At 65.4% G+C, this 24930-nt stretch overlaps 1 protein-coding gene across 3 annotated transcripts; it reads left to right on the top strand.

Annotated features, from left to right (window-relative positions):
• Window positions 1–1314: 1314 nt before the first annotated feature.
• On the top strand, window positions 1315–24596 carry CAPN15 (calpain 15). Of its 3 annotated transcripts, none has more exons than XM_059415830.1 (13): window positions 1315–1441; window positions 9772–10067; window positions 17258–18719; window positions 19590–19798; window positions 19871–20054; window positions 20137–20360; window positions 21069–21194; window positions 21266–21418; window positions 21852–22013; window positions 22198–22430; window positions 22532–22698; window positions 22781–22959; window positions 23037–24596. In XM_059415830.1, exons 2-13 carry the CDS (start codon window positions 9886–9888, stop codon window positions 23212–23214), a joined length of 3459 nt encoding a protein of 1152 aa, XP_059271813.1. In that variant the 5' UTR covers window positions 1315–1441; window positions 9772–9885; the 3' UTR covers window positions 23215–24596. The 3 variants fall into 3 exon arrangements, with proteins under 3 accessions (XP_059271813.1, XP_059271814.1, XP_059271815.1); XM_059415831.1 differs by having other exon boundaries at window positions 23041–23134; XM_059415832.1 differs by lacking the exon at window positions 9772–10067.
• Window positions 24597–24930: the final 334 nt, after the last annotated feature.

Raw genomic sequence — 24930 nt, 5'->3', positions numbered from 1 at the left:
CTGGGAGCACTGAGCCTTGTCCCTGTAGGTCCTACTGAGGTCAGCGGACTTTCTGGGCACTTAGAACAAATATGACCCAATTTTCCACTTGGAAAATTCGGCCCAATCTGGAGGCACTACCACTCTCCCTGAATCCCTCTTAGCAGACATGCCTTGCTTCAGAGTCTCTCTCACAATCCGTGCCCCGGAGCGCCCGAGTCCTCCGGGCTCTGCCCTCCGCGTCCCGTCTTCCCGCCCTACAGCCTCCCCGCGCTGCGTAGCCTCGGATGAGCCGCCTCGCTGCAGGTCTGGCTGTCTCCCAAACATGCAGGCTGCGCGGGGCCTCCGGTTCCGTGAGTGCTGGTTGTCAGCGACCTCAAGCTGCACAGCGGGACCTTGAGAAAGAGGTCTGACCTAGGAGGCTCTTTTGTCAATTCGACGTTGGGCGGGTGGGTCCGGTTCAGAGGCCCCGCGGAGCGACACCGGCCTCCCAGGGCTAGGGGTCTTCCCGCCAGGTACCTGGCCGAGCGCTCCGCGGATGCCGGCACGTTCCGCCGTCTTGTACCGAGGAGGAAACCGAGGCCCACGGAAGTAATGTGACAGGGTCACGCTGGAAGTGCCAAGGCCGCGGCTCCACCCAGGTAGGTCCCACTAAACGGGCGCCAGGGACCCCGGAGCCTGGAGGGGAACCGAGCAGGGGGTCTGGGGCAGCTGGAGGGCGGGGGGTAGGGGGTGTCGGGAGACCCTGGGAGGGCGCTACGCAGCTGTGCGGACCCGGTGGACACCTGGGAGCCAGGGAAGAGCTGGCTGCTCGCCCAGGCGACCGGGAGAAGCGGCCAGAGCCCGGTGTCTCGGACTGCGAGGCGCAGCCGGAAGCGCAGGGACTGGGGCTGGATGAAGGCCCCGCCCCTTTCTCCCGCGCGTGACGTTCTGGGAGTAGTAGTCGCAGTTCTGTCCTCGAAGCATCCCTTCCGCCGCTCCAACAACCCGACACACAGCGCCGCCTGGAGCCCTGGGCTCGGCCGTCTCCAGCGGGGCCGGTGGGCGGAGCGGCCCGGGAAGTCGGCGGACCCGGGGAGGGAGCCGATCGCCGCGTCTGTTGGCGGACATCCGAGGACTACAACTCCCGATCCGCATCGCGCCGGGCCCCGCCCCGAGCTTCCGGCCTGGAGGCGTCGCGCGGCCCTGTGGGAGCGGTAGTCCACGCGCGCAATTCACAGCGCGGTGTGCGCCTCAGGCGCGGTGTAGCCGCGGGGCCCCGGCCGGGCGCTACGCTACGGAGGCGGCGTAGAGCGGGCGCCGGACGCGGGCCGGGTTGGGGCCGGGCCCGGCGCGCGGCTGCTCCGCCACTCAGCGCGGGAGGCCGGCGGCAGAAGTTGTGGAGCCGCCGGCGCAGGCGAGCAGGCCTGGGGCCGCGCCGCCCGGGCCGCGGGGACTGAGGAGGCGCCGCCTGGTTGCGGAGGTGAGTCCGGCCGACAGGGCCGGGCTGGGCCGGGGGCGAAGCCTGGACCCGCGCCGGAGCCTCGCCACCGGGGGGCTGCCCCCACCCGCACCCCAGCGGCGCGCCCCGAGCTCGGGCCGGAGCCCGGGCCGGGCTGGGGGCGCCGCCCGAGAGGGGAGCGGGCGCGGACCCGGGTCGTCTGGGTCGCCGGGAGGCCAGCCCCGGGGTGCTGCGGACGCGGGACGCGGCCCCGGCCCCGGCCTGTCCTTGAGTGCCCTTACGGTCCAGGCGCGTTCTGCCCCCGCCGGCGTTGCGGGGAGTGTCCCCCGGTGCCCCCCGCGGAGGGACCGCGGGCACTTCCCGGGGGCGGCGCCCGTCGGCCGCCCCACACTTCCCTGTTCCCTGTTCCTCTGGGGGCGGCGCTCCGGCCGCGGCGGAGTTGGGGAGGGGGGCGGGGGACTCCGGGGAAGGTTGGCCGGGCGGCTGGGTGGCCCCTGCCTCTTCCTGCGGGCCTCCCTTCGCTTCTGACCAGGGCACCCTCGTGGGCCCCAGTGGCCCTGACCGCGAGGCTGTAGGGGCAGCCCCTGACTGCGCGGGAGCTGGTGAGCAGGACTCCTGCGAGCCCAGGCCCGGAGTTTGGGGTCCTGTGGAGGAGCTGCGGGCCGCTGGGTCGGGGGGGGGGGGGGACTGGGGGCTGCACTGGGGCCCTGCGGGGAGGGCTGTGAGGGTCGGCTATGTCATGTCCAGATTCCCCTGGTCAGCAGAAACAGCCCCAGCAGGAGGCGGGGGTCATCCATCCCTCTACAGACCTGGCGAGAGAGAACTGAAAGATGGGGGCCTGTGGCAGGCGGGGGAGCTGCCAGGCAGTGCTGGGCAGTGCCAGGCGCAGAGTCGTCCTGCAGGAAGCCGGCTGGGCCTGGCCTTGGGTTGGGCACCTCTGACGTCCTGTCAGGTCATCCTGCTCCCTAAAGGGCACTTCTGTCCCTTCCTTCTGCATCGGACCTCTCTGGTGCTGCTCCCCAGCAGACTGGCTGGTGACCTCGTGACCCCCTGAGAGCCCAGTTCAAGCCCTGCTGGGCCGAGGCTCAGGGACAGCACCGCTAGGCAGGCTCCCACGGGCCATGGGCGCTGAGGGCCGCCGCAGCGGGTCCCGAGTCCGCCGCCCTCCACCGGAGAGGCCCGCTGGGCCGGCCAGACTGTGGTGCCGCTGGCGGGCGCTCCCCGTGTTCCGGCCTGTGCACAGCTCTCCCAGCCCCTGTGGCGGCTAGCACCGGGCTCAGCCGGGCTTTCAGACCAGCAGGCGGAGGCCAGGGCCACCGGGGGCTGTAGCTGCTAGTGTCTGGCCCGCGGGGCTGCCTTTGGACGGCCCTCTGCCCGCTCGGCCTCCCGTGTGGGTCTTAAGCCGGGCACCGGAAGGACGTGCCCCCTTGCGCCAAAATCCCTCTCCCTTAGGAACCACGCGGGGTATCACGGCCCAAACCCCACGGTGGGCGCAGAGCCCGAGGGGCAGCCCTGGCCGTCTTGCAGTCTGGGCACAGACCGCGCCCCCCACCGCGTGCTGCCCCCGGCACAGAAGGTGCTGGAAGCATGGGGGCCTGGTCACATGAGAACTGTGGGGACACTCTCAGGAACCTGGCTCTGGTGACTGGTCACACGCACCCGCGGGTGTCCCGTGGCCCCGCACCGGGCTGAGAGGCTGCAGAGCGCAGCCCAGAGCCGTGGGGACGTGCGGGCTGGCCTGGGGGGTCGCTTTATCAGGCTTCAGAAGCCACGGCCCAGACCCCAAGCAAGGGCTCTCGGCCCTGGGTGTGCAGAGCAAGCGCTGGGGTCAGGCCTGCTCCCACTCTCCCCTGACACCTGCTGGCCGCTTGTCCCTTAGGTCCTGCTGCCCCCGCTTCTCTGCTTCCTCAGCACCGGTGCCCAGAAATGTCTCAGAGCAGGACTGTGATGGTGTCTGTGCCTTAATCTCTTCAGCCAAGCTGCTCTGCCAGGACTAGGCTCCTCCACCTTCCTTCCTTCCTACTCTGCTGAGAAGGGCCAGGCGACCTGTGCCGAGCTTGGACCCCGTCTCAGCCGCCGTGCACACACAGACGCCCGGTGCTCAGCGTCATCCCGTCCATACGAAGCGGGTGGGCAGGGAACAGCCTCTGCCGGTGCTGTGCTGGCAGGCGGCTCCAATCATCGTGGGCCATCCGCAATGGCACCCCACAGCCTTTCTGGGTTGAGGAGTGGACTTACTGGCTTCCGTCCTCTCAGAATGAGCGGGAAGGAGGCTGTGGGGTGAGGCTGGGCTGCCTCCACCTCTTGAGCGCAGAGGCCCTGTCATTCTGTGGGTCCTGGTCGCGGCCTGGGGAAGGGTCTGAGCAGGGGCTCAGCAGACAGCCGCGTCGGTGCCACCAGCACAAGGAGGGGCAGGCGCAGGGGGCCGGGGGGCTGCGGGAGAACTGAGGGGTGTCCCGGCCCAGTGCATACAGCCCAGGAGGGGCCGGTGGGGAGGTCCATGGCTTGCTCCCTCCTGCAGGGACTTGTCTGGGCACCAGGGGTGGATCCGCAGGGGACTGAGCCGAGCGCAGGCGTGTTGCGGCCTCCCTGCCTCCCGTGCCGGTACCTGGCGTCACGCTTTGGCCGCCGCCCCACACCCTGCTTGCACTACTCCCCACGATGGAGGGGAGCTCTGCGCCCACCTGTCCGGTGGCCAGGCTGGGGGACGGGCCTGGATGGTGCCGCAGGAGCAGCACTGGGAGAGCAGGTCGATAGCTGCAGCTCAGCGCTGTCACCCAGCAGTGCCTGTGTCCGAAGGAGGCCTGGGCTCAGCTTCCTGCTCCTCCTTGGCTGCCCCGGCCCAGACCCGAAGCAGAGCCAGTCCCTCCTTGCACTCCGTCCCTTCCACATCCACCCGTGCCCTTTGGAATTCAGTGGCCCTCGAACCGCAGGACCTTCCACCCTCAGCTGCGACTCCCCTCCAGTCAGCAGGAGAGGCAGTATGTTCTAGAGCCCGCTGGTCCGGAAAGGTGGCTGCAGAGAGCTCCAAGCTCATGCTGCCTGGTCCCCACGGCTCTCCAGCTCCCCATCTTCCTCCCTTGGGGTGAGCTGATGACCCCCGGGAACCTGTGCTGCCAGTGAGGCCTGAGGTTATCGGGCGCAAGGCTGCTTCTGCTGCCTGCTGGCGAGCAGAAGCACTGAAGTGCCCCAAGTGAGGTTGCGCGTCTGCTGCCGGTCCCCTCTCCGGAGAAAGGACGGTCAGATGTTCCACGGTGTCAGACTCACAGACTAGGGGATCATGAGGACGTCCCTGTTCCTCTGAAAACGCCACTGTGGGAAACGTAGTTCGTTTCCTTTCTTGTGATGCGCGACAGGTGCTGTAGGACACTGACACAAAGGGACGTGCAGCCACCCTGTCCCCTCTGTGTGGGCAGCCCTGGCCCCCAGGCGTGCGTGTGCGTCTGGTTTGAGAGGCCCATCTCCTCCCCTCCCACCTTGGTGCCCCGATGTGCCCAGGAAGCCGGCGGGGGATGGGGGGTAAGCTGCATGGCGAGGAGCCCCGACGGCTGCCGGAACCTGTGGGGACTTCAGGGCCTGAGACAAGGGAGAGTCCAGAAGTGCCAAGAGTGACCATCCTGTAGTGTGCTCAGGCAGCAGCTCCTGGTCTGGAGGGCAAGGGTTTGGGACAGAGCCCTGTCCCTCTCGGGTTTTCTCACAGGAAGTGCTGGGTACCCTCCCAGAGCCCACGGCCTTAACCCTGAGACCTGGCTCTCTGAGGTCAGCAGGGTGGTGATGTCACCTCTTGGGGCACAGGCTCTGGGGCCAGCAGGTGGGGGTGGCTGGCCTCGGTGTTCGCCGGAGGGCCACGGTGAGCCAGTGGCGGAGGCCACAGCGAGGTGGAGCCTGGGCCCTTGTTCGGTCTGAAGGACCTGAGGGGAGAGTACATGCCCCTCCCCACCAGGGTCCTTGAATGCTAAGGAGAGCAGAGCTGCTCTCCCACACTACTAGGCAGCGAGGCGCTGGCTGAGCAACGTGGCTGCTCCAGAGCCTCCAGCCTCCTCTGGGTAAGGAACATATGTAGCATCTAAAGGGACACAGCCCTTGGGCCACCAGCCATGGGAGCGCGCCCAGGGTGACTGAGGTTCACTCCTTGTCCAGGCCCACATGTCCAGAGGTGGAGACGGAGCCTGGACCAAGTTGGCACTCACTCCAATGAACTCTGGCTCAGTGCTGATAAACCTGGGAGTGGGACTACAGTCCTGGCCAGAGTCCAGAACCTTCCAGGAAAGGGAGTGGCGTCCAGGTGATGTGCCTGGGGAGGGTCTGGCGTCTGCTGCACCAGGAGAGCTCCTTCCCCGGGGCTGTGTGTGCATCTGGGCTGTAGGTTGCTCACGGAGTGGCAGGGCCCTCTCCCTGCGGCAGTTCCCTGGCCTCTGTCTGCCATCCCCCCAGACCTGCTTCCCGGACCCCTGCCTTGACAGCATGTGAGGCGTGAGACTGTGGTCCTGTCTTTGCAGGGCAAGCTGCAAAGCACATGTGTCTCGCCAGGCCACGTCTGCAACGCCTTTGGTGTTTCCTCCCCAGAGGACCCTCCACACGCCTGATGGGTCGTCCCTGGTCCTGTGACCTGAGGGAGGGTGTTCTGCTACCAGTCCAGGGCCGCAGGGAGGTTGAGGTCTGGACCTCCCTGGGTGGGTCGGGCCTGACTCCCTCAGGCCGGAGCCTCCCACCCTCAGGCTACAGGGGGAGCACCAGGCCACTCGCACTCAGCCTCGTGTCTGGTGGGTGCATTCTGGGCTTTGGCGGGGTGGCCCTTCAGGCACAAGGTTCCCTCCCCGCAGACTGCTGTCCCTGTCCCTCCCCTGTGCCCATCCTGGGGCTGAGTTCAGGCTGCCCGGCAGGGTTGCTGCAGTTTGTGCAGGCCAGTTACCCTCAGACGGGGAGATGCATGCCCATGAGATCTCGGGGTGGGGTGTTGTGGAACTGGGACACGGCGTGGGGAGCACACACAGCGCGGACGTGTTGGGGGGGTTGGGTGGGGCATGTGCGCACGGGAAGAGGCATCAGCAAGCGCCGTGTGCCCTCGCGGAGCCCAGACCGTTGTCACACAGGACGCAGGGGCCCTAGCACCATGGGACTGACTGTTTGTGCCCCCCAGGCGTGAGACAGAATGGGATCTGGGGTGAGGCCCACACTGTGTTCCCCTCTCTGGCCTTCATTTGCCTGGTGAGTTCTCACTTGGCGGCAACAACGTGCCTGTGTCCTTGCAGTTCAGCGCCTGACCCTCTCGGGGCCCACAGGGGCAGGGACGCGCAGGTGGGCTAGGGTGAGGGCTGGGGGGTGCTTGCCGTGACCAACATAGGTGCTCCCCACGTGGGGCTTAAGGAGGGGTCATCCCCGCTGGCCCCTGTGCTCCTCACTCTGCAGGATCGTGCCCCGCTGTTCCCTTGGAGGGCCGTGCCAGGCATCTGCTCTCCCGAGGCGGCGGGGACCCGCTAGTCCTCCTGGTGGCGAACACCTTCGGGGGCTGGCACTGCAGCCCCGCCCCGTGGTTCCCTGAGGCCGATGGAGGCCACCGCCCCGTTTAAATCTAGGGCAGCAGCTCCCAAATGAGGGCATGGAGGACAGGGATGGCCCATCGGGCCGCAGATAGGAGCATTGCCCGTGGCGCCATGTTGCCCAGCACCCTGCTCCGTTCCCCAATAGGAGACTGGCGTCCGCTCTGGCTTCTGCCCAGAGACCTGTGAAGGCACAGCAGCAAGAAGGTGCGCCCTAAGTGCGCAGGGTTCAGACGTTGCTGGGACCTCGCACCCCACGGAGGCCAGACGGGTGTTCGTGAAATGAGTAGAAATGCACAGAGCAATGGATGGCGAGTCCCCAGTGTCCATGGGGCTGGCCTATGGCCCGTGTGCCCACCTCGGGGAGGCAGGCAGCCCCGAGGGGGGGATTTGTCCAACCAGCAGGCCCTGCCGGGGAAGAGGGCTGCGTGACATTTGTCCCCGGAGATCAGGTTTGCTCTGCCCTGCGGGAAGCCCTCACCTGGCTTTGTCTCAAATTGCAAGGCCGGGGAGCAGGGTGTGCAAGTGTCTCCGTGCCCAGTCATTCTGACACGGAGCCAGGATGTGAGCCAGGGACGGGCCGCCCTGCCTGGCAAGAGCTCCCCGCACACTGCCCTGTGCAGGTGGGCCTCTTGGGGTAGCACAGGGGTTGGCCCCTGGGGAGCCCTGCTCAGCCAGGGCACACATTCATGGGGTCTATGCCCAGGTCCTCTCACCACCTCCAGGTGGAAGATCCCCAGATGGGCCCTCCTGAGCTGGCTGCTCTCTAGGGAGCATTTGCCCTTCTGGCCCGCGGGAACAGGGACCTGTGTTGCCTCTGCCCTCTCCAAAGGGACTGGGCTGCCACCATATGGCCCACCCCTGGACGGGCCTCCCACCTGCCCCAGACAGGGCCTGTAGGGTCAGAGTTCCCTGAAGGTCTATCGGGAAGCTGGGGCACAGGGTGCAGCTGCTGAAGGGCTTGGGGGCCCCGGGCAGGGATGGGGGGCTGGCATTCTCCCCAAGCCCTCACTGCCCCAGGTTAGGGCATTCAGGAGGAACAGGTGAGTCCTTGGTGTGCTGCAGGCAGCCTGGTAGCAGCCCTGGGAAGCCCGGGGCCATGTCCTCACTAAGCCTCAGGGCCGGTTTACCCTCGGCTCTGCCTGCATGGGACGGATGTGGCGACAGCACCATCTACCCACCACCTCACCCTCCCGGGGACATGGGCAGAGCTCTTTGTCAGGACCATGATGGCCCTGGAGCCAAGTGCCAGCAGTTCTGTCCCACGACACCTCCCATGAGCCTGGCGCCCCCTCCGGCCTCCTCTGCCCTCATGTACCCTCCATCTGCCCAGGGTTTGGCTGTGAAAGGAGCATCGGAAATGCTCAGGCTCTTCCCACGAGGGGCTCCCACGTGGGCGAGCTCAGGCATCCGAGGGGCTGTTGGGGTCTGACCTGGAACCCCGGGAGAGGCCGGTGTCTGCAGTGACCCTGGCTGAGAAGGAACCGACCGCTGGTGAGCTGCCCAGTGTGGAAGGCACTGGCAAGCGGGACTGCTGGCTCGAGCGTGGCTCCCCACAACAAGAGGAGCGTGACCACAGCAGAGTGCAAACATCTCGACTGAGCGCAGTGTCACGTAGCCCACACGTGGTTTCACCTAAATCTCGGGCCGGCACGGAGATATTTTGGATGTGGGGTTACATAAGATGCGTCTTCTAGATTCCTTTTATCTCTCTAACCTTCTTCACTGGCTGCTAGACGGCTGGGAAAGGCACCCGTGGCTCCCGTGGGGCTCCCGTGGGTCGGCACCGACAGATGTTCCTTTGGGTGCTATGGGGACGGTGTCAGTTTCGCAGGCCACGGGGCCTCTGCCTCCTCTCTTCGGCCCTTCTGGGGCCCTCTGGGTAGGCCTGAGGGGCAGGGAACCAGCGAGGCCGCTGGGCTGGTCAGGGTGGGCGCCGCCCTGTCTCACGCATGTCCCCATTCCTCGGAGTAAAGGCCGTCTGGGTGAATTCTGTCGCTGCGCAGGGGACTTGACTGATCTGGCCAGAGCTCCTCTGGGTCAGGGGCCCAGGCTTCTCCGACCCCGGCCCCCTCCTCCTGTGTCCCTCGACCCCCAGCCCCGAGAGCCGAGCGTGCCGCCGGTTCTGCTTGGCCCTGAGCCTGTCTGGGACTTGCCTTGTCTGGATCGAGCAGAGGGGCCTCCTGCTCAACCCATGGGCGTCAGATGGTCTCCCCTGAACCCAGACCATCCCCGGGTCCTTCCTGAGTCACCCATCTCTCCCCAGGGCTGGGGAGGCTTTCCCTCTGGAAGGCTCTGGAAGGGATGTGGTAGCCATTCTCTGCCGGCCTCGGAGCCCTGGGGGTCTCCTCTGGGCTACGTGGGCATTCGGCAAACCCTCCCCCCCACCACCGGCTGTCCCAGCTCTGCTGCACGCGCTTGCTTGTTTCTCCATTCCGTTTGGCCAAATGCTCCCGGGTTCTTTTTTCTGCAGTAAAGCGTGACCGTGTGGTGTTTTCTCAGTAGGGGTGTGACTCCCTTTGAAGCCCGGCAAGTGGACACGTGGCCAGCCCCTCTGGGCAGTTGAGGGGTTGGGGTCGGATCTCAGGAGCAGAGCAGGGGCGCTGGTGGCAGGGCGGGCCTCGGGCTAGCCACTGCAGCCCTGTACCTCCACTCTGCCAGGACCCCAGCTGTGGGTCCTGGGTCCCCGAGGCCGCTAGCGCACTGGGGAGCCCCCCCAGGCTCTGGGGGCTTCTTTCCTGTGAGTCATGCTGTTTCTCCTGTTTCTCTTTATTCTCTCTCTGTGTTTATCTCTGTTGTGTGATGGAGCAGCCCAGCTGCCCTGTCTCCGGCGTGGGCGCCATCCTCCCTCCATGCTCCAGCTCGCCCACTGTGGGCCGCGTGTGACCAGGCCCGGGTCTCTGCGCGGCCGCCACCGCGGGGGCCATGGGGAGCTCCGCCTCCTCGCTGGCCACCGAGACCGAGTCGGACCACGGCTTCCCCGGGGGACCGCCTTACCCCGGGCCCCCTGCAGCAGCCAGCTGGTGTAGGAGCGGCCCTGGGGGGCCTGTCTGGGGTGGTGCCCTGGTCACCCGGCCTCACCAGCCCCTGCGTCCCCGGGCTCGAAGGTAAGAAAGGGGGCGGGGCCCGAGGGACGGGGGTGCTGTTCTGTCAGGGTGGCCCCTTCCCAGCCAGAGGAGAGGGGCTTGCAGAAATGGGGTCCCGTTTCCGAGAATCCTTTGGCAAGTTGCTTTCCCCAAAAGGCCCACGGCTTGAGAGGCTCTGGGGTTGCTGCAGCCCTCCCCAGGAAGCCGGGCCGTGGGAGCCTTGGCCTGGCTGGCGGCTGCTGTTGGGACAGGGACGGGGTGGCCTTCCTGCGGGGCATGTGGCTCGCTCAGGGAGCTGCGTCCGCTGAAGCTGCTTCTGGAGCTTTGTGCTTGGAGTGAGGGTGCAGGGGAGGCCACCAGCCCCCGGCCCCTCCCTGGTGAGGGGTGCCGCTGCGCTGGCGGACCTTCCTGTGCCAGCTTCCTCCAACCGCGGTCATGGCCAGGCTCCGCACGGGTCTCTCAGCCTACACTGCCCTTCGGATCAGCTGGCGAGCCTCCCCTCGGGAGTTCTGGGATGACTGGTGTGGGGCAGCCCCACTGCTCAGGCCTGGGGGTGCTGGGCCCTGACATCCCACCCCTGCCTTTAGCCCCTCCCATGACATTGCTGCAGAGGGGCCCCCGCCACTCAGCACATACTCAGGGTTCCTCTGGCCCCAGGGATAGGCAGTGGCAACGGGCTTGCCCTCTCTCGAAGGCACCTGCTATGGTATGCTTGGCCGCCACTTCCCGTAGACCAAGCGTCCTCATGTAGCACAGTTTTCCTGGTGTCTGGACAGCAGGCAGGGTCCTAATGGGGGTCTCTTCTGGGATGGCGTGGGCCCCAAGGCCTGAGCCAGCAGATAAGGTGCCTGGGAGGCGCCAGAGGAGTCAGCAGGAGGCACTGGGGGCTTCATGGCTGGTGAGGGGCCAGAGCCGGCAACGTGGGTTGTTGGACATTTCCTCTGCTGCCTCATGCCGGCGTCAGTGATGCACTAATGGACGTCTGTGTCTTTCTGAAACAGCTGGCATGAGGTGGGACTTGTGTGCTTTTGTCCCCTGCCCCTGAGCGCATGGCTCTGCGGCTTTGGTCGTGACCACTTCTAGAGTAGCTCACGACCACGTCTCCCCCTGGGCCCCTGCTGTTTGCCTCCCTTCCCCAGGTAGCCACCCTGCCTCTTGCCTGTAGATGTGCCTTTTCTGGAAACGTCCTACGAGGGGAACCCTAGAACACCTTCTGTGCCTGGCCTCTCACAAGGCAAAATACTGTCAGGCCCTAGCCACGGGGGCGGGCGCCCGAGCTTCGTTCCTTTCGTGGCCAAATCATAAATGCCTGTTGTAGGGACAGACCCTGGTCTGTGGCAGCCATCCCTCAGTTAACGGACATTTGGTTGTTTCCACTTGGATTTGATGACCTGTGCTGCTGTGAAAGTATTCACATGTAGGATTTTGTGCGGACTCGTTTTCGCTGAGGCAGGACCCGGAGGCAGCTGCTGCAGTGGAAACCCTCTAAGTTTCTACGACACTGCCAGGCTGTTTTCTGCCGCGGTGCACCACTTCCCGTCCCCACCAGTGCGATAGGGGAGAGCTCTCGTTCCTCCCCGTCCTGGCCAGCACTCAGGGCCATCTGCCTGTGTGATTCTAGACACCCTGGTGGGCGGGGGCCAGCGTCCCCAGGTGGTCTGATTTGTAGCTTCCCATGCCTTCATCTGTCCACATGGTTTTTACAAATTCTCATTATCTCCTTAAGATAAAACGCTAGGAATAGAACTTCTGGGTCCTGGGAGGGGCTCTCCCCACACCGGGAAGCAGCAGGCTGGGTATAGACCCCGTGGGATTTTCCAGGCAGCTCCTTCTGCCCCACACCCAAGGATGCCGAGGGGCACACATGCGTGTCACTTTGGATCCTGGCACACACTGCGGAACCCAGTCGAACTTTCTCATTCTCCTGGCCTCCTGCCATGCTCCTACCCCTGGGCTGGGGGACGAGCGGCCCCTTCCCATCACCCTCTGCAGCCGGCCAGACCCAGGGTCAGTCCACATCAGCCACTGGGAGCAGCAGGCGAAGCCGGAGGAGACACTGCAAACGACCTTGAGAAATTCACAGATGTCCAGACTGGGGATGAGAAGACAGTCGGCCGGTACAGGGAGCTGTGGGGGCAGCTGGGCAAGGCAGATGGCAGGATGGGGGGCAGAAAGGCCAGAGCCACACACAGCCACTGCGACAGGACCCCGCCCCACACGCACACCTGGGCACGTGGTTACAGGCGTACACGTGTGTGGTGCTCTGCCTGGCACGGGGGGCCAGGACGCCCTGTGAAGAAGCCAGCAGCACTGCGGCTCCTGCCCCCACGTCTGGGCTCACTGCCTCCTTGGCTGGAACCACTCCATTGCCCCAAGGAAGCTGGGAGAGCCACGTTGTGGGCGTGTCCCCATAACCCACCGCCAGGCTCGGTAGCTGCTCTCCCTGATCCCTAAGCAATGCACGTGGCTGGCATCGCCTACAACCTGTGGGGACACAGGAGTGAGGAGCATGACACAAGGCTGGCTGAGGGGGCCCCAGAGGGAGGCGCGCGGACGTACCTCACAGCCACAGGGGTCAGAGGTCAGGCAGCCACAGCCATCAGGGCAGCCAGACCTTTGGGTGTGGCGGCTTCACTGAGGTCCTTGTGTGTGGACACCACTCACTGCTCGCCGCTGTCTCTGGGGAGGAGAGGCATCGCCCTGGGACTGAGCCGCCCCCACAGTGGTGGCCAGGAGCTTCTGCGTTCTTGCAGGCTTGTGTCCCGGGTGCTAGGGAGACCTGACACTGCCCCGAAAGGGACTCCAGAGCAGTCACCAGATGATGGAGGACACCAATGTGGTGTTGGGGTTTTCTGGACAGCTGCCTCAATTTCCCGTTGACATGGCCTTTCTTTCCCTGGGCAGCTGGTTTCTCCCAGCCGTGACTCAATCTGTGCCTTGGAGGAGGTGGTGTCACGGGGTTTGGACTTGCTTTTCATTGGAGTTGGACTTGGCTCAGGGTTCCCCACGCTGCTATTTCCTCCCAGGCTGGTGGGGTGCTCTGGCCTCTCTGCGTGTCTCCCAAGCCCTCAGCTCCTGCCCTGCATCATGTTGGGTGGACCCCAGGGTTGTGGAGTCAGAAGGGATGCCAAGGGAGATGAAGGTCAGGGGGCATTTCAGGCTCCTCTGGTCATGCATTCACTGACCCTGGAGCCACTTCGCTGTGGGCTGCAGGGTCGGAGAGGAAGCATAGCGCCACCACCACCGCCTGTCCTGGGAGCCCCTGCACCCCTGTGGCAAGCGCCGGAAGCCTTACTCTAACCAGGGGTGCCTCTGTGTCCCCAGGGCGAAATTTGAGTCATAGGCACTGTTTCCGTATAAGCCTTTTAAGATTTTATTTATTTATTTGACAGAGATCACAAATAGGCAGAGAGGCAGGCAGAGAGAGAGGGATGGAAGCAGGTCCCCGGCTGAGCAGAGAGCCCGATGCGGGGCTCGATCCCAGGACCCTGAGATCATGATCCGAGCCAAAGGCAGAGGCTTTAACCAACTGAGCCACCCGGACACCTCTCCCTGATGTGCTTTTATCCACTGTGATGGTTGTGACACCGGCCCTGTCCCACCAGTGTCCCCTGGCCAGCACCCGGGGACATGTGCCTCTTGGGCAGCTGCACCCAGGCCATGGACCGGGCAGCTGGTGGGTTAGGAGGGTAGACAGGCATTGGGCCCCTTCCCTCCCCAGCCTGGCCTTGCTCAGTGCGTCCAGAGTCCCCAGAGCCCTTGAGCCAAGGGCAGGTGTGCCCTAGGAGGGGTGTCCTCCCCTCTCCTGCATGGAGGACGGGCCCTGAGTCTGTTCTCTGGATGCCCCTCCCATGGGCAGATGGCCTGCAGCGTGTCAGACGAGTGGGTATCCCCTGGGCCTAGAACCAGGGTGGAAGCCACTTGTGGGTACCCGCTGTGACCCACATCTTGACTGTGGGCCCTTCCCTGGTCTCCAGGAAGATTTCTTAGGCTTTTCACAGCACAGAAATGAAGGCCAAAGCTGGCCTGCCCCCCCAGCTGGTGCCACACACCCCTGTCGCGCAGCCTAGCATGGCCCCGCCTACTCGCCGTGGCCCATCCGTGGCCAGGCTGTGGGAGCTCGTGGCCCTCGGCCATGCAGGCCGCGAAGGGCCCTGGGCCCTGGGAAGTAATCTTGTTGCTCAGAGAGGTTTTTGGTTTTTTTGTTTTGAAGAGGCAAGTTTTCTTCCTGAGTCAGAAGGGTTTGGTGTAAACCCAGTGTCAGAAGCCAAGGCTTCGTGTCTCGTTAAGAAATTGACATCTCTGCCAGGGAGAGCAGCTGCAGTCTGCAGAGATGCTGTCCTGCTGTGGAGACCCCTCCTCGTGCCCGGGGTAGCCCGTGCAGGTCAAGGGGACGGCACCGCCCCCAGACATGGACCCACATCAGGCCGGAGGAGCCAGGAGCACCCACCGGCACTGCCCTCCCGCTGCACTAGATGCGTCCACACACACCCACGCGTGTACATACACACACATACACACGTGCCACAGGCCTAGACAGCCACTTGTGGAGGACCATGTCCCTGTCCTTACCTGGCACGGGTGGGGTGCATGGCCATCCCTTGGGACAAGGGCATGAGGGTCTGCCTGCCCCTGAAGCACAGCTCTGACGTGGGACAGGACCCCCAGGTGGGGCGGGGCACTCTTCCCAGTGTCACGAGTCCTGCAGCCACCCAGCCCAGGAGGGACTCACTCTCCCAGGCTTGGGTGTTGCCAGCACTTTGGGACAGGTTCCCAGCAGAGGGGTCCCTGCCCTTTCTCCCACCTAGTTTGCCTTTGGACATCCCTTGCCCCAGGTCCCCAGTGATCTCCCTGGGGGGACAGCTCCCTGCTACAGCCGCATGGGACTGCCGGGTGCAAAGCAAGCTTCCCCGCTGGGGCCACCCCAGTGCTGGCGCGTGCTGCTGCAGGACCAGGCACGTAGGGCTCAGCGGTCTGGGTTGGCAGCAGACAGGTAAGTGGAGAGGGCCCGCCCCTCCGGGGACAGCGTGGCCCTCCACGACCCACGTGTAGCCTGGGCTCAGCAGGAATGTGCCCAGTGCGTGGGTCTCCAGCGCTGCTGGATTGCTTTTTTGTGGTCAGATACTGGCCCAGAGGTCCCCAGAAAGACCACACAGGCAGTTGGTTAGGGGATCCAACCGGCAGCCCTGAGTCAGGGTGCCCCTCCCCAATTTGTGCCCTAGCCCTCCCCTCCAGCCCTCACTTTGGTTTTGTTTTTGGTTTTTTTGAGCTGAAGTTCATATGACATGAAAGAACTGTTTCAGAGGGCACGAGGCACATTCACAGTATGCGTCCGTCCCTACACGTCTGTGTCACCTGTGTTCCTTACAGAACTTCCGGGCCCTGGGGCCCACTGGGCTTCACACCGCCTCGGATCCTCTGCCATAAGGGTTCTGTGTGCATGGACTCCTGGAACGTGCGGTCTTTTGTGTCTGGCTTCTCTCACTGAACATGTATCAGAGTCTCGTTATGTGGCTGAATAACGTTCCACATCTCCTTTACCTGTTTGTTTGCTGACAGTGTCTGAGTTGTCGTGCGTGGACCTGCTCTGAGTGTATGTGTGCACACCAGGGCACCAGTTCCCGGTCCTTCGGGGTGTGTGCCCAGGAGTGGAATTGCAGGGTGGGGTGGTGACTGTTTATCGGGAGAGGCCGCCAGGCTGCTGGCACAGAGGTGGGGCGGGGGAGAGCTCTGCGGCCCCTGCTGTCCCTTGCCGTCCCCTGCCGTCCCCTGCTATTTGGGTGCTCCCCAGCCGCAGCGGGTGTGAAGTGGGGTCTCCCACATCAGGTTTGCGTTTTCCTGGTGGCTAGCAATGCTGAGCACGTTTCCGTCTTCCCACGTGCTTCCACGGCCACTGGTGTGTCCTCTGGAGACATGACTGCTCCGGCCCTTCGCCTGTTTTTCTGAAAAGCGTCCTTGTGGTTGCTCAGTTGCGAGGGTTCTTTATGTTTTCTGGAGCCAGACCTGATTCGTAAATATTTTCTCTTACGAATTCTCGTATTTTTTCAGCTGGGCCCTTTGAAGCGTGCAAGTTCCTCGCCTTGATGAAGTCCAGTTTTTTCCTTTATCTGCCTGTCCTTTTGGTGTCACATCCAATTAGCCATTGTCAAATTCAATGTCACAGAAATTAAGATTTTACTTATTTTGAGAGAGAGAGCATGTGTGAGCTGGGGCTGGGCACAGGCGCAGGAGGAGAGAACCTCCAGCAGGCTCCCCACTGAGCACAGAGCCCCGTGTCGGCCTCCATCCCAGGACCTGAGCTGAAGGCAGAGGCTTCACCGACGGAGCCACCCAGGGGCCCCCAGAATTTTTTCTTTTTTCTTGCAAAGATTTTATTTACTTATTTGACAGACAGAGATCACAAGCAGGCAAGGGGTGGGGAGCAGGCTCCCTGCTGAGCAGAGAGCCCGATGTGGGGCTCAATCCCAGGACCCTGAGATCATGACCTGAGGCTTAACCCACTGAGCCACCCAGGTGCCCCGAGTTTTCTCCTTTTTAAAACGTATCCCTCGGTTATTTTAGATGAAGTCATACTGTTCTTCTAACTTCCTTTCTCTGGGCTGTCGAGCTCTTCGTTGCTGGCGTGGAAAGCACTGATGGTTACGTGTCAGTCTCATGCCATACGATGTCACTGGATTCATTTATTAGCTCTAGTCATTTTTGTTGGTGGACTTTGGGGAATTCTGTGTGTAGGATCACTCCATGTGCAAACAGAGGTAGTTTTACTTCTTCATTTCCAGTTGGATGCCTTTCATCTCTTTCCCGCCGAGTTGCTCTGGCTGGGTCTCTGGTCCAGCGCTGACCGGCAGCGCTGAGCTCCTGGTCTTGGGAGGGAGGCACGCAGAGTGTCCACGCTGTGACGTTTGCTGTGGGTTTTTAAGGGCGCCCTTTACCTGTCGAGGAAGTTCACATGGGCGCTTTGCTGGGACTGATCAAAGACCGCCTCCCCAGCAGGGCCCCATGGCCACTAGGACCATGTGGTTCCGCCCCATCCCTCTGCCTCCAGGAGGGGCCTAAGGACAGACCTGTGAGGTCCCCTGGGGGCCCCCCAACTCCTCATGTCCTCAAACCCCTCAGAGCCTGCTTCTTGGGCCTGATCCCGGGACCCCTTGTCCCAGGTGGAGACTTGGGCCCCTTCCTGGGCCTCCACTGACCGGGACCTTCCCTTGCAGCCACACACACTCGCCTGGGTCCATGGCCACAGTTGGGGAGTGGTCATGTGCGCGCTGCACCTTCCTGAACCCGGCTGGCCAGCGCCAGTGCTCCATCTGCGAGGCCCCGCGGCACAAGCCTGACCTTGACCACATCCTCAGGCTCAGTGTGGAGGAGCAGAAATGGCCCTGTGCCCGCTGCACATTCCGGAACTTCCTGGGCAAGGAGACTTGTGAGGTGTGTGGCTTTGCCCCAGAGCCTGTGCCTCGTGCCTCCCTGCTGCCTGTCATCAACGGGGTCCTGGCAGAGCCCAGGGGCAGCTGCAAGGAGGAAGCCGGTCCTGGGAGGACAGTGGGGCTGGTGTCTGCAGAGCCGGCCCGGGGGCAGCCCGACGAAGAGGAGGAGGAGGAGGAGAAGGAGGAGCAGGAGGGGGCGGCCGAGCCCGGGAGCGGCTGGGCCTGCCAACGCTGCACCCTGCACAACACACCTGTGGCCAGCTCCTGCTCCGCCTGTGGGGGTCCCCGGAAACTCTCACTGCCCAGGATCCCTCCTGAGGCCCTGGTGGTCCCCGAGGTCGTGGCCCCCGCTGGCTTCCACGTTATAGCTGCCCCAGCCCAGCCCGGGGAAGGCGCCGAAGCTGACCCTCCCTCTGCCACTGACCAAGAGCCCCCCCGGGCACCCTCCTTCAGCCCCTTCTCGCCCCCCCTGCAGAACAACCCAGTGCCTCGTAGCCGCCGTGAGGTCCCCCCCCAGCTGCAGCCACTGGTGCCTGAGGCTCCCCAGCCTTCTTCCTCTGCCGGCTCCAAGGGGCTCCCCCAGGGCCCGGGGCGGACTGTGGCTGGAGCCTCCCGCCTGGCGGAGCTGCTGTCCAGCAAGCGGCTGGGCATGCTGGAGGAGGAGGCCACTGAGGGCAGCCTGGCACGGCCCCGGTGTGGCTCCTGCTCTGCGCCCGGGCATTCCAGCCCAGTCCGCTGCGAGGCCTGTGGTGCCGCGCCCAGCAGCGACGTCATCGACCTGGCCGGGGACACGGTGCGCTACAAGCCGGCCAGCCCCTCCAGCCCCGACTTCACCACCTGGTCGTGCGCCAAGTGCACGCTCAAGAACCCCACGGCGGCCCCCAGGTGCACAGCGTGCGGCTGCTCTAAGCTGCATGGCTTCCAGGAGCATGGCGAGCCCCCCGGCCGCTGCCCCGACTGCAGTGCCGACAGGTCCGGGCCCTGCACCGCCCACAGGCCTGGCGGCCCCCTCCCCATGCTGCCCACCGAGCGCCCGAGCCAGTGGGCCTGCCCTGCCTGCACCCTGCTCAACGCGCCGCGGGCCAAGCACTGTGCCGCTTGTCATACGCCCCAGCTCCTGGTGGCCCAGCGCCGGGGCGTGGCGCCCCTGAGGCGCAGGGAGAGCATACACGTGGAGAAGCGGCGGCAGACAGACGAGGGGGAGGCCAAGGCCCTCTGGGAAAACATTGTGGCCTTCTGCCGGGAGGTGAGTGCCCCCAGGACGGTGTCGACGCCCCAAGGCCAGCTCTCCCCTTCCCATGGGCTCCTCTCTGGGCATGTCTTTGGTCCCCCAGTCAGTGCATTCACGCTCTCATCCTTCCCTGGTGTCCCTTCTGTAGGGAGGAGTCTGGGGGGGCTCCTGGTCAGTGGCAGAGGGAAGCCAGAGGAGGCCGGCACCTCTGTCCTCAGGCTTGGAGAAGCAGCCCGGTCCCTGTTCCCCGCGTCTTGCCCCTTCCTTCTCTGTACCCACGAGGGTCCGTGACCCCGTGGTCTGCGCTCCTGACCCTTCTCAGGGGATGTCGCACAGATGGTGAAGCCCCAGGAGGGGAGGATGTGGGTGGAGGCTTCGTCCCAGCAGGTGGGCCCCATGCTTCCTCCTGCTGAAACGGGACGTGACACTCCCTCACACTCTTCTGCTCTTGCGGGTGTTGGGGAGGCCAGAGTCCAGGGCAGCACTGCCCCCAGGGTCAGTTGGAGGGGCTGTCTGTCCCCATTGTCACCGTCAGCCACCCAGCTGGACACTGGAGTCTCAGGTCCTGGCTTTGCATCCAAGCCATGTCCCTGCTTCTCCCACCGGGGCATCCACAGCTGGGGGAGCCATCCGGATTCCTGGCTGCCCATGCACACCGCCCCTGTGGCCTCCGGGCTGGGGCTATGCGGGGTCCCAGGGGCTGCCGTTCCCCAGGCCCACACAGGGTGGCGTGGCCCACACAAGCCCTGGCTGAGCCCTCCACAGCCCTTGGGCTGGCTGCACACCCCCACCCTCTCCCTTCTGGAGCATTTTCGGGCCAGTCTCCCGGGTAGTGGGTCTGGCGCAGCCAGGGGGAGCCTGAATGTGAGGTCACGGCCCCTGCAGAACAGCGTGAACTTCGTGGACGACAGCTTCCCCCCTGGGCCCACATCCGTGGGCTTCCCTGCGGGCGACAGCGTCCAGCAGCGTGTGCGGCAGTGGCTGCGTCCCCACGAGATCAACTGCTCCGTGTCCAGGGACCAGGGCACCTCGTGGTCTGTGTTCCACACCCTCCGGCCCTCGGACATCCTGCAGGGGCTGCTGGGGAACTGCTGGTGAGCTGGGTGCCTGCGGTGGGGCTGGATGGCACGCAGGCCCCCGGTGCTCACCGCCCCGGCTCTGTGCAGGTTCCTGAGTGCACTGGCCGTGCTGGCCGAGCGGCCCGACCTGGTGGAGCGGGTGATGGTCACACGCAGCCTGTGCGCCGAAGGCGCCTACCAGGTGCGGCTGTGCAAGGACGGCACGTGGACGACGGTGCTGGTGGACGACATGCTGCCCTGTGACGAGGCCGGCTTCCTCCTCTTCTCCCAGGTGGCGGGGCGGGCGGGCGGGCGGGGGAGGGACATGGTGGGGTGACAAGCGTCAGGCCTCTCGACTCCAGCCTCTCCCATAGGCTCAGCGGAAGCAGCTATGGGTGGCCCTCATCGAGAAGGCGCTGGCCAAGCTGCACGGCTCCTACTTTGCCCTCCAGGCGGGGCGCGCCATCGAAGGCCTGGCCACACTCACCGGCGCCCCCTGTGAGAGCCTGGCGCTGCAGGTCAGCTCCACTAACCCCCGCGAGGAGCCCGTTGACACTGACCTCATCTGGGCCAAAATGCTGAGTTCTAAGGAGGCTGGGTAAGAGGGGCGGGCGCTGTGGCGGTCAGCAGAGTTGGGAGGAGAGGCGAGGCGAGGGGACAGCCGGGCCGGGGCCTAGAGCGGTGGGACGAGCAGGGCGAGCGGCCTCTGACTCACAGCCTGCGTCTCCAGTGTCACTGGCACCCCTCGCTGCCGGGCCGAGGGTCTGGCCTGCCCAGGTGGCATGGGGGACAGGCAGGACGCTGCCCGTTGGCCTCTGCCTCAGCTGGGCCTGTGGTGACCGCCAGCGCCCGCTTGGAACTGCGTGGAGAGAGCCCCACAGAGGCACCTGGTGGGAGTGGGGTCTGCCCTCTGAGACCTGCCACACGCTGGCCAATGTGTCTGTGGGGAGGGCCCGGAACCTTAAGTCTGGGAGTGACGGCTCCTCAGTGCCAAGACCTTGTGCTTTCGGCTGGTACTGGACACCATTGCTCCCCTTGGAGGGCTGAGGGCCTGCCCAACCCCCAGCCCAAGGCCTCTGAGCTTCGGGACCATAGTGGAGGGGGCTGGGCCAGCACTTCCTGGGTCCCACATCTCTCAGGGGACCCAACAGGCAGAAGGGCCCCCTACCTTCCACTCCCCCTACTCCCCACCTCCTACCCCCCACACGGGTACAGCACCTCCCCACTGCGGGGAGGGGGGCAGGGCCAGCAGAGGTCGCCGGGTACTGAGGGGCCCCCAGTCAGTGAGGCTGCTCTGCCCACACAGGTTCCTCATGGGTGCCTCCTGTGGGGGGGGCAACATGAAGGTGGATGACGCTGCCTACGAGAGCCTGGGCCTGCGTCCCCGCCACGCCTACTCCATCCTGGACGTCCGCGATGTCCAGGGCTCCAGGTAGGGCCGGGTGGACGTGTGGTGGAGACCGCGGCAGGCATGGTCGTGGCCCTGAGCCCTGTGGTCCACAGGCTCCTGCGCCTCCGGAACCCGTGGGGCCGCTTCTCCTGGAATGGCAGCTGGTCAGACGAGTGGCCACACTGGCCGGGGCACCTGCGCAGCGAGCTTATGCCGCACGGCAGCAGCGAGGGCGTCTTCTGGATGGAGTACAGCGACTTCATCAGGTAGCTGGGCACTGCGGGCTGCGGGTGTGCGGTGCCTGCCCCGTGGCCATCCCCTTGTTCCTGCCACCTTCCCCTTGGCTGCTCCCCTCGTCCCAGCGTGTGGTGCCCTGCCCTGGGGAGCCCACCTGTACCTCTCTGAATCCAGCTCAGCACAGGGGCGGGGCGGGGGTGTGTGGGGGGGGGGAGGGGGGGGCTTCGCGCCCCCCCCCCCCCCCCCCCGGGCTCACCAGCCTCACTAGCCCTCCCATCAGACTTGGGACCGGGTGCCCCCTGGTGGTGTCCTCGGGCAAGAGCCAGCACCCGGGCTTCCCAGACGCGGGTCCCTGGAGATTGGGAGGGCGCCCTGGGGCAGGGAGTGGAGCGGGGACAGGAAGTAACCTGGGCCTGAGCTGGGATGCGAGCTGCCCAGTGGGGCTGCCCTCTCGCTGTGTAGGTACTTCGACTCCGTGGACATCTGCAAGGTGCACTCGGACTGGCAGGAGGCGCGTGTGCAGGGCTGCTTTCCCAGCTCTGCCAGCGGGCCGGTGGGGGTAACTGCTCTCACGGTGCTGGAGCGCGCGTCCCTGGAGTTCGCCCTCTTCCAGGAGGGCAGCAGGTGGGCGGGGCGGGGTAGGGGCTGGGTGGGAGGGGGTAGGCTGGTGAGGGGGCAGGGCGGGGCTACGCTGGGGGCGGGCTAGGATGGTGAGCTCCAGCGGGCGAGTGCCTGGTCGGGGTGTGAGGGGCGCGCACGGCCGAGCTGCGCAGCCCCTGCGCTGACCGCCTCCGTCCCCGGACCGCAGGCGCGCAGACTCGGTGGACAGCCACCTCCTGGACCTGTGCGTCCTGGTGTTCCGTGCGTCTTTCGGCAGTGGGGGCCGCCTGAGCCTGGGCCGCCTGCTGGCCCACAGCAAGCGCGCCGTCAAGAAGTTCGTCAACTGCGACGTGATGCTGGAGCCCGGCGAGTACGCCGTGGTGTGCTGTGCCTTCAACCACTGGAGCCCCGCCGCGCCGGGCCCCCCGGCCAGCACGCAGGGTAACCGCGCACCCGCGCACCCCGCCCCGCCGCACCGAGCGCTGCGCGTGCCCGCCTGCGCTCACACGCCCGCCCCCCGCCTCCTCCGCCCCTCCCCGCAGCCTCCAGCCCCTCGGCAGGGGTCCCGCGCTGCAGCCCGCAGCCGCCCGGCCATGTGCTGGCCGTGTACAGCTCGAGGCTGGTCATGGTGGAGCCCGTGGAGGCCCAGCCAACCACGCTGGCCGACGCCATCATCCTGCTCACCGAGAGCCGGGGCGAGCGGCACGAGGTGGGCGGCCGGCAGGATCCCGGGGGAGGGGGACGGGGAAGGAGCCGCCGCCCCAGCCCATTCCTGCTCGGTCTATGGCCAGGGACGCGAGGGCATGACCTGCTACTACCTGACGCACGGCTGGGCGGGCCTCATCGTGGTGGTGGAGAACCGGCACCCCAAGTCCTACCTGCATGTGCAGTGCGACTGCTCCGACAGCTTCAACGTGGTGTCCACACGCGGCAGCCTGCGCACGCAGGACAGCGTGCCCCCGCTGCACAGGTGGGCCCCGCCCCGCCCGGCCCCCGCCCCGCCCCCTCACCTGGCTTCCGCTGGCCCTCACCGGCCCCCTCCCCCAGGCAGGTCCTGGTGATCCTGTCCCAGCTGGAGGGCAACGCGGGCTTCTCCATCACCCACCGCCTGGCGCACCGCAAGGCTGCGCAGGCCTTCCTCAGTGACTGGACAACCTCCAGGGGCACCCACAGCCCCCCTCTCACGCCCGAAGTCGCTGGCCTGCATGGCCCCCGGCCTCTGTGACTACCCCACCTTCCCAGCCCCCCAACGCGCACTTTATGAGGGAGACCCCAACAGAGGACGCTTGAATCAGAATCTCAGGACCCCGCCCAGGGAGCCACTAGCTGTAGTAGCTTCCCCTAGGCCTTCCTCCCCGCCCCTCCCTCCTGCCCAGGGCCTCCCAGCCGCAAGAGCAGAATACCTCCAACCTGCCTGGAGCGGTCGGGCCTGTGTGCCCGCCCGGGCCTGTGTGCCCACCCCTGGGACCAGCCGCCTGCAGGCTGGGTTCAGACGGTCCCAGCCACGGTGAGGCTTCTCTTTCCCTAGGGGCGGGGGGCTTCCTACCTGGAGGAGGCTGCTGGGAGCCTCACTCCTAGAACCGAATCTGGGCAGGTCAGAGGCTGGGACCCCAGAGTGGGAGCAGGGGTCACTCCCTTGCAGGGTTCAGGCTGGACCCCCAGGGTGACAGCAGCCATCTCCTCTGGGATGGAGGCTGGACCCCCAGAGTGAGCAGGGACCACCCCCCAACGGTGGGGGTCAGAGATGGATCCCAGGATGAGAGCAGGGTCCACCCCTTCATGGGACATGACAACAGGAGCCTTCTGTCCTCAGCTTGTCCCCAGAGCACATTTCCCTGCCCCCTGGCCTCCTCAAGGCAAGCGGGGTTCCCTAGAGTCCCAGCAGCGTGTCCCGGGAGGCAGGTGGCTGGCGGCCACGGGCTCAGGGCCGGGATGGGGAAGGTCCCAGCTGCCCCTCTGACGACACTATGCAATTCCTGGACCTCCTGCCAGGAGTGAAGAAGCCATGCCCCAGGGGCTGGAGGCCAGGGGCTGTGGGGCAGGGTCTAGCCAGGCCCCGGCCCCGGACTGCTGTGAGGTGAGGTGTTTTGTCCTCACACCACCTGACCTCTGCCGGGAGGACCAGGGTCCCACAGCAATCCTGGGCCTCGCTGTCCAGGCAGAGGTAGGCCCCAGCAGCCCCTCCCAGCTCCTCCCCCACCTCAGAAGCCCAGGGAGTCGAGCAGCTCCGTGACTGCTCGGGCGTCCTCCCTGGAGGCTGCTGTCAGGCTGGAGTCCTGCTTCTGCCCTCAGACATCGGAGGCCAGCTTCCTGGGGGCCCACCTGGCCTCAGTGTCCTGTTGTGCCCAGGCCGTGGGCAGCCCTGGAGCGCTTGGGGGCCTTTTACACCTGGAGAAGCATCGGACGCTTGCCACTCCCTTTCAGGCCTCCTTTGTACCCCTCCTGTTACTCGGAGCTGTGAATATTTTTAACCCTGTACATACGGCCAGCTCTTCTGACCCAGAGGCTATTTTATCACTTGTCAGTCCCCATCCCTGCAGGACGGTTCTCCTTGGGTGTTTCCAGACTCAGGCTCCAACGGACCAAATAAAAACGTTTTGTTTTGTACTGATGCCTCCGGATCTGTCTGCTGCCCCTCCCAGGGTCCCTGGATTCCTGCCTCCCCTGCACAGGCAGGGGCTGTCCCAAGGGCCACCCAAGCCTGCCCTGGGGGGAGCAGGGAGTACCTTGGCGGGCGAGGCTCACCAGCACCAGAGGTGCTCACAGGCAGCCTTGGGGATGCCCGGCTTGTGCCTCACGTGCACCCCTGAAGGCCTGGCTGTCTGGGCAGGGCAGAGGCTTGGGCCAGACCATGCCGTAGTCAGCAGGCCAGTCCCCACGCATACAGGACAGCACCCATGCCCGGCTGCTCCCTGTGTGACATCTGCTTTCACGGGCATGG

This window comes from Mustela nigripes, chromosome 11 (assembly GCF_022355385.1).
Source record: "Mustela nigripes isolate SB6536 chromosome 11, MUSNIG.SB6536, whole genome shotgun sequence".
NCBI classification, from domain to species: domain Eukaryota; kingdom Metazoa; phylum Chordata; class Mammalia; order Carnivora; family Mustelidae; genus Mustela; species Mustela nigripes.
Note: the sequence above shows the minus strand (reverse complement) of the source record. Positions and strands in the feature narration are given on the sequence as shown.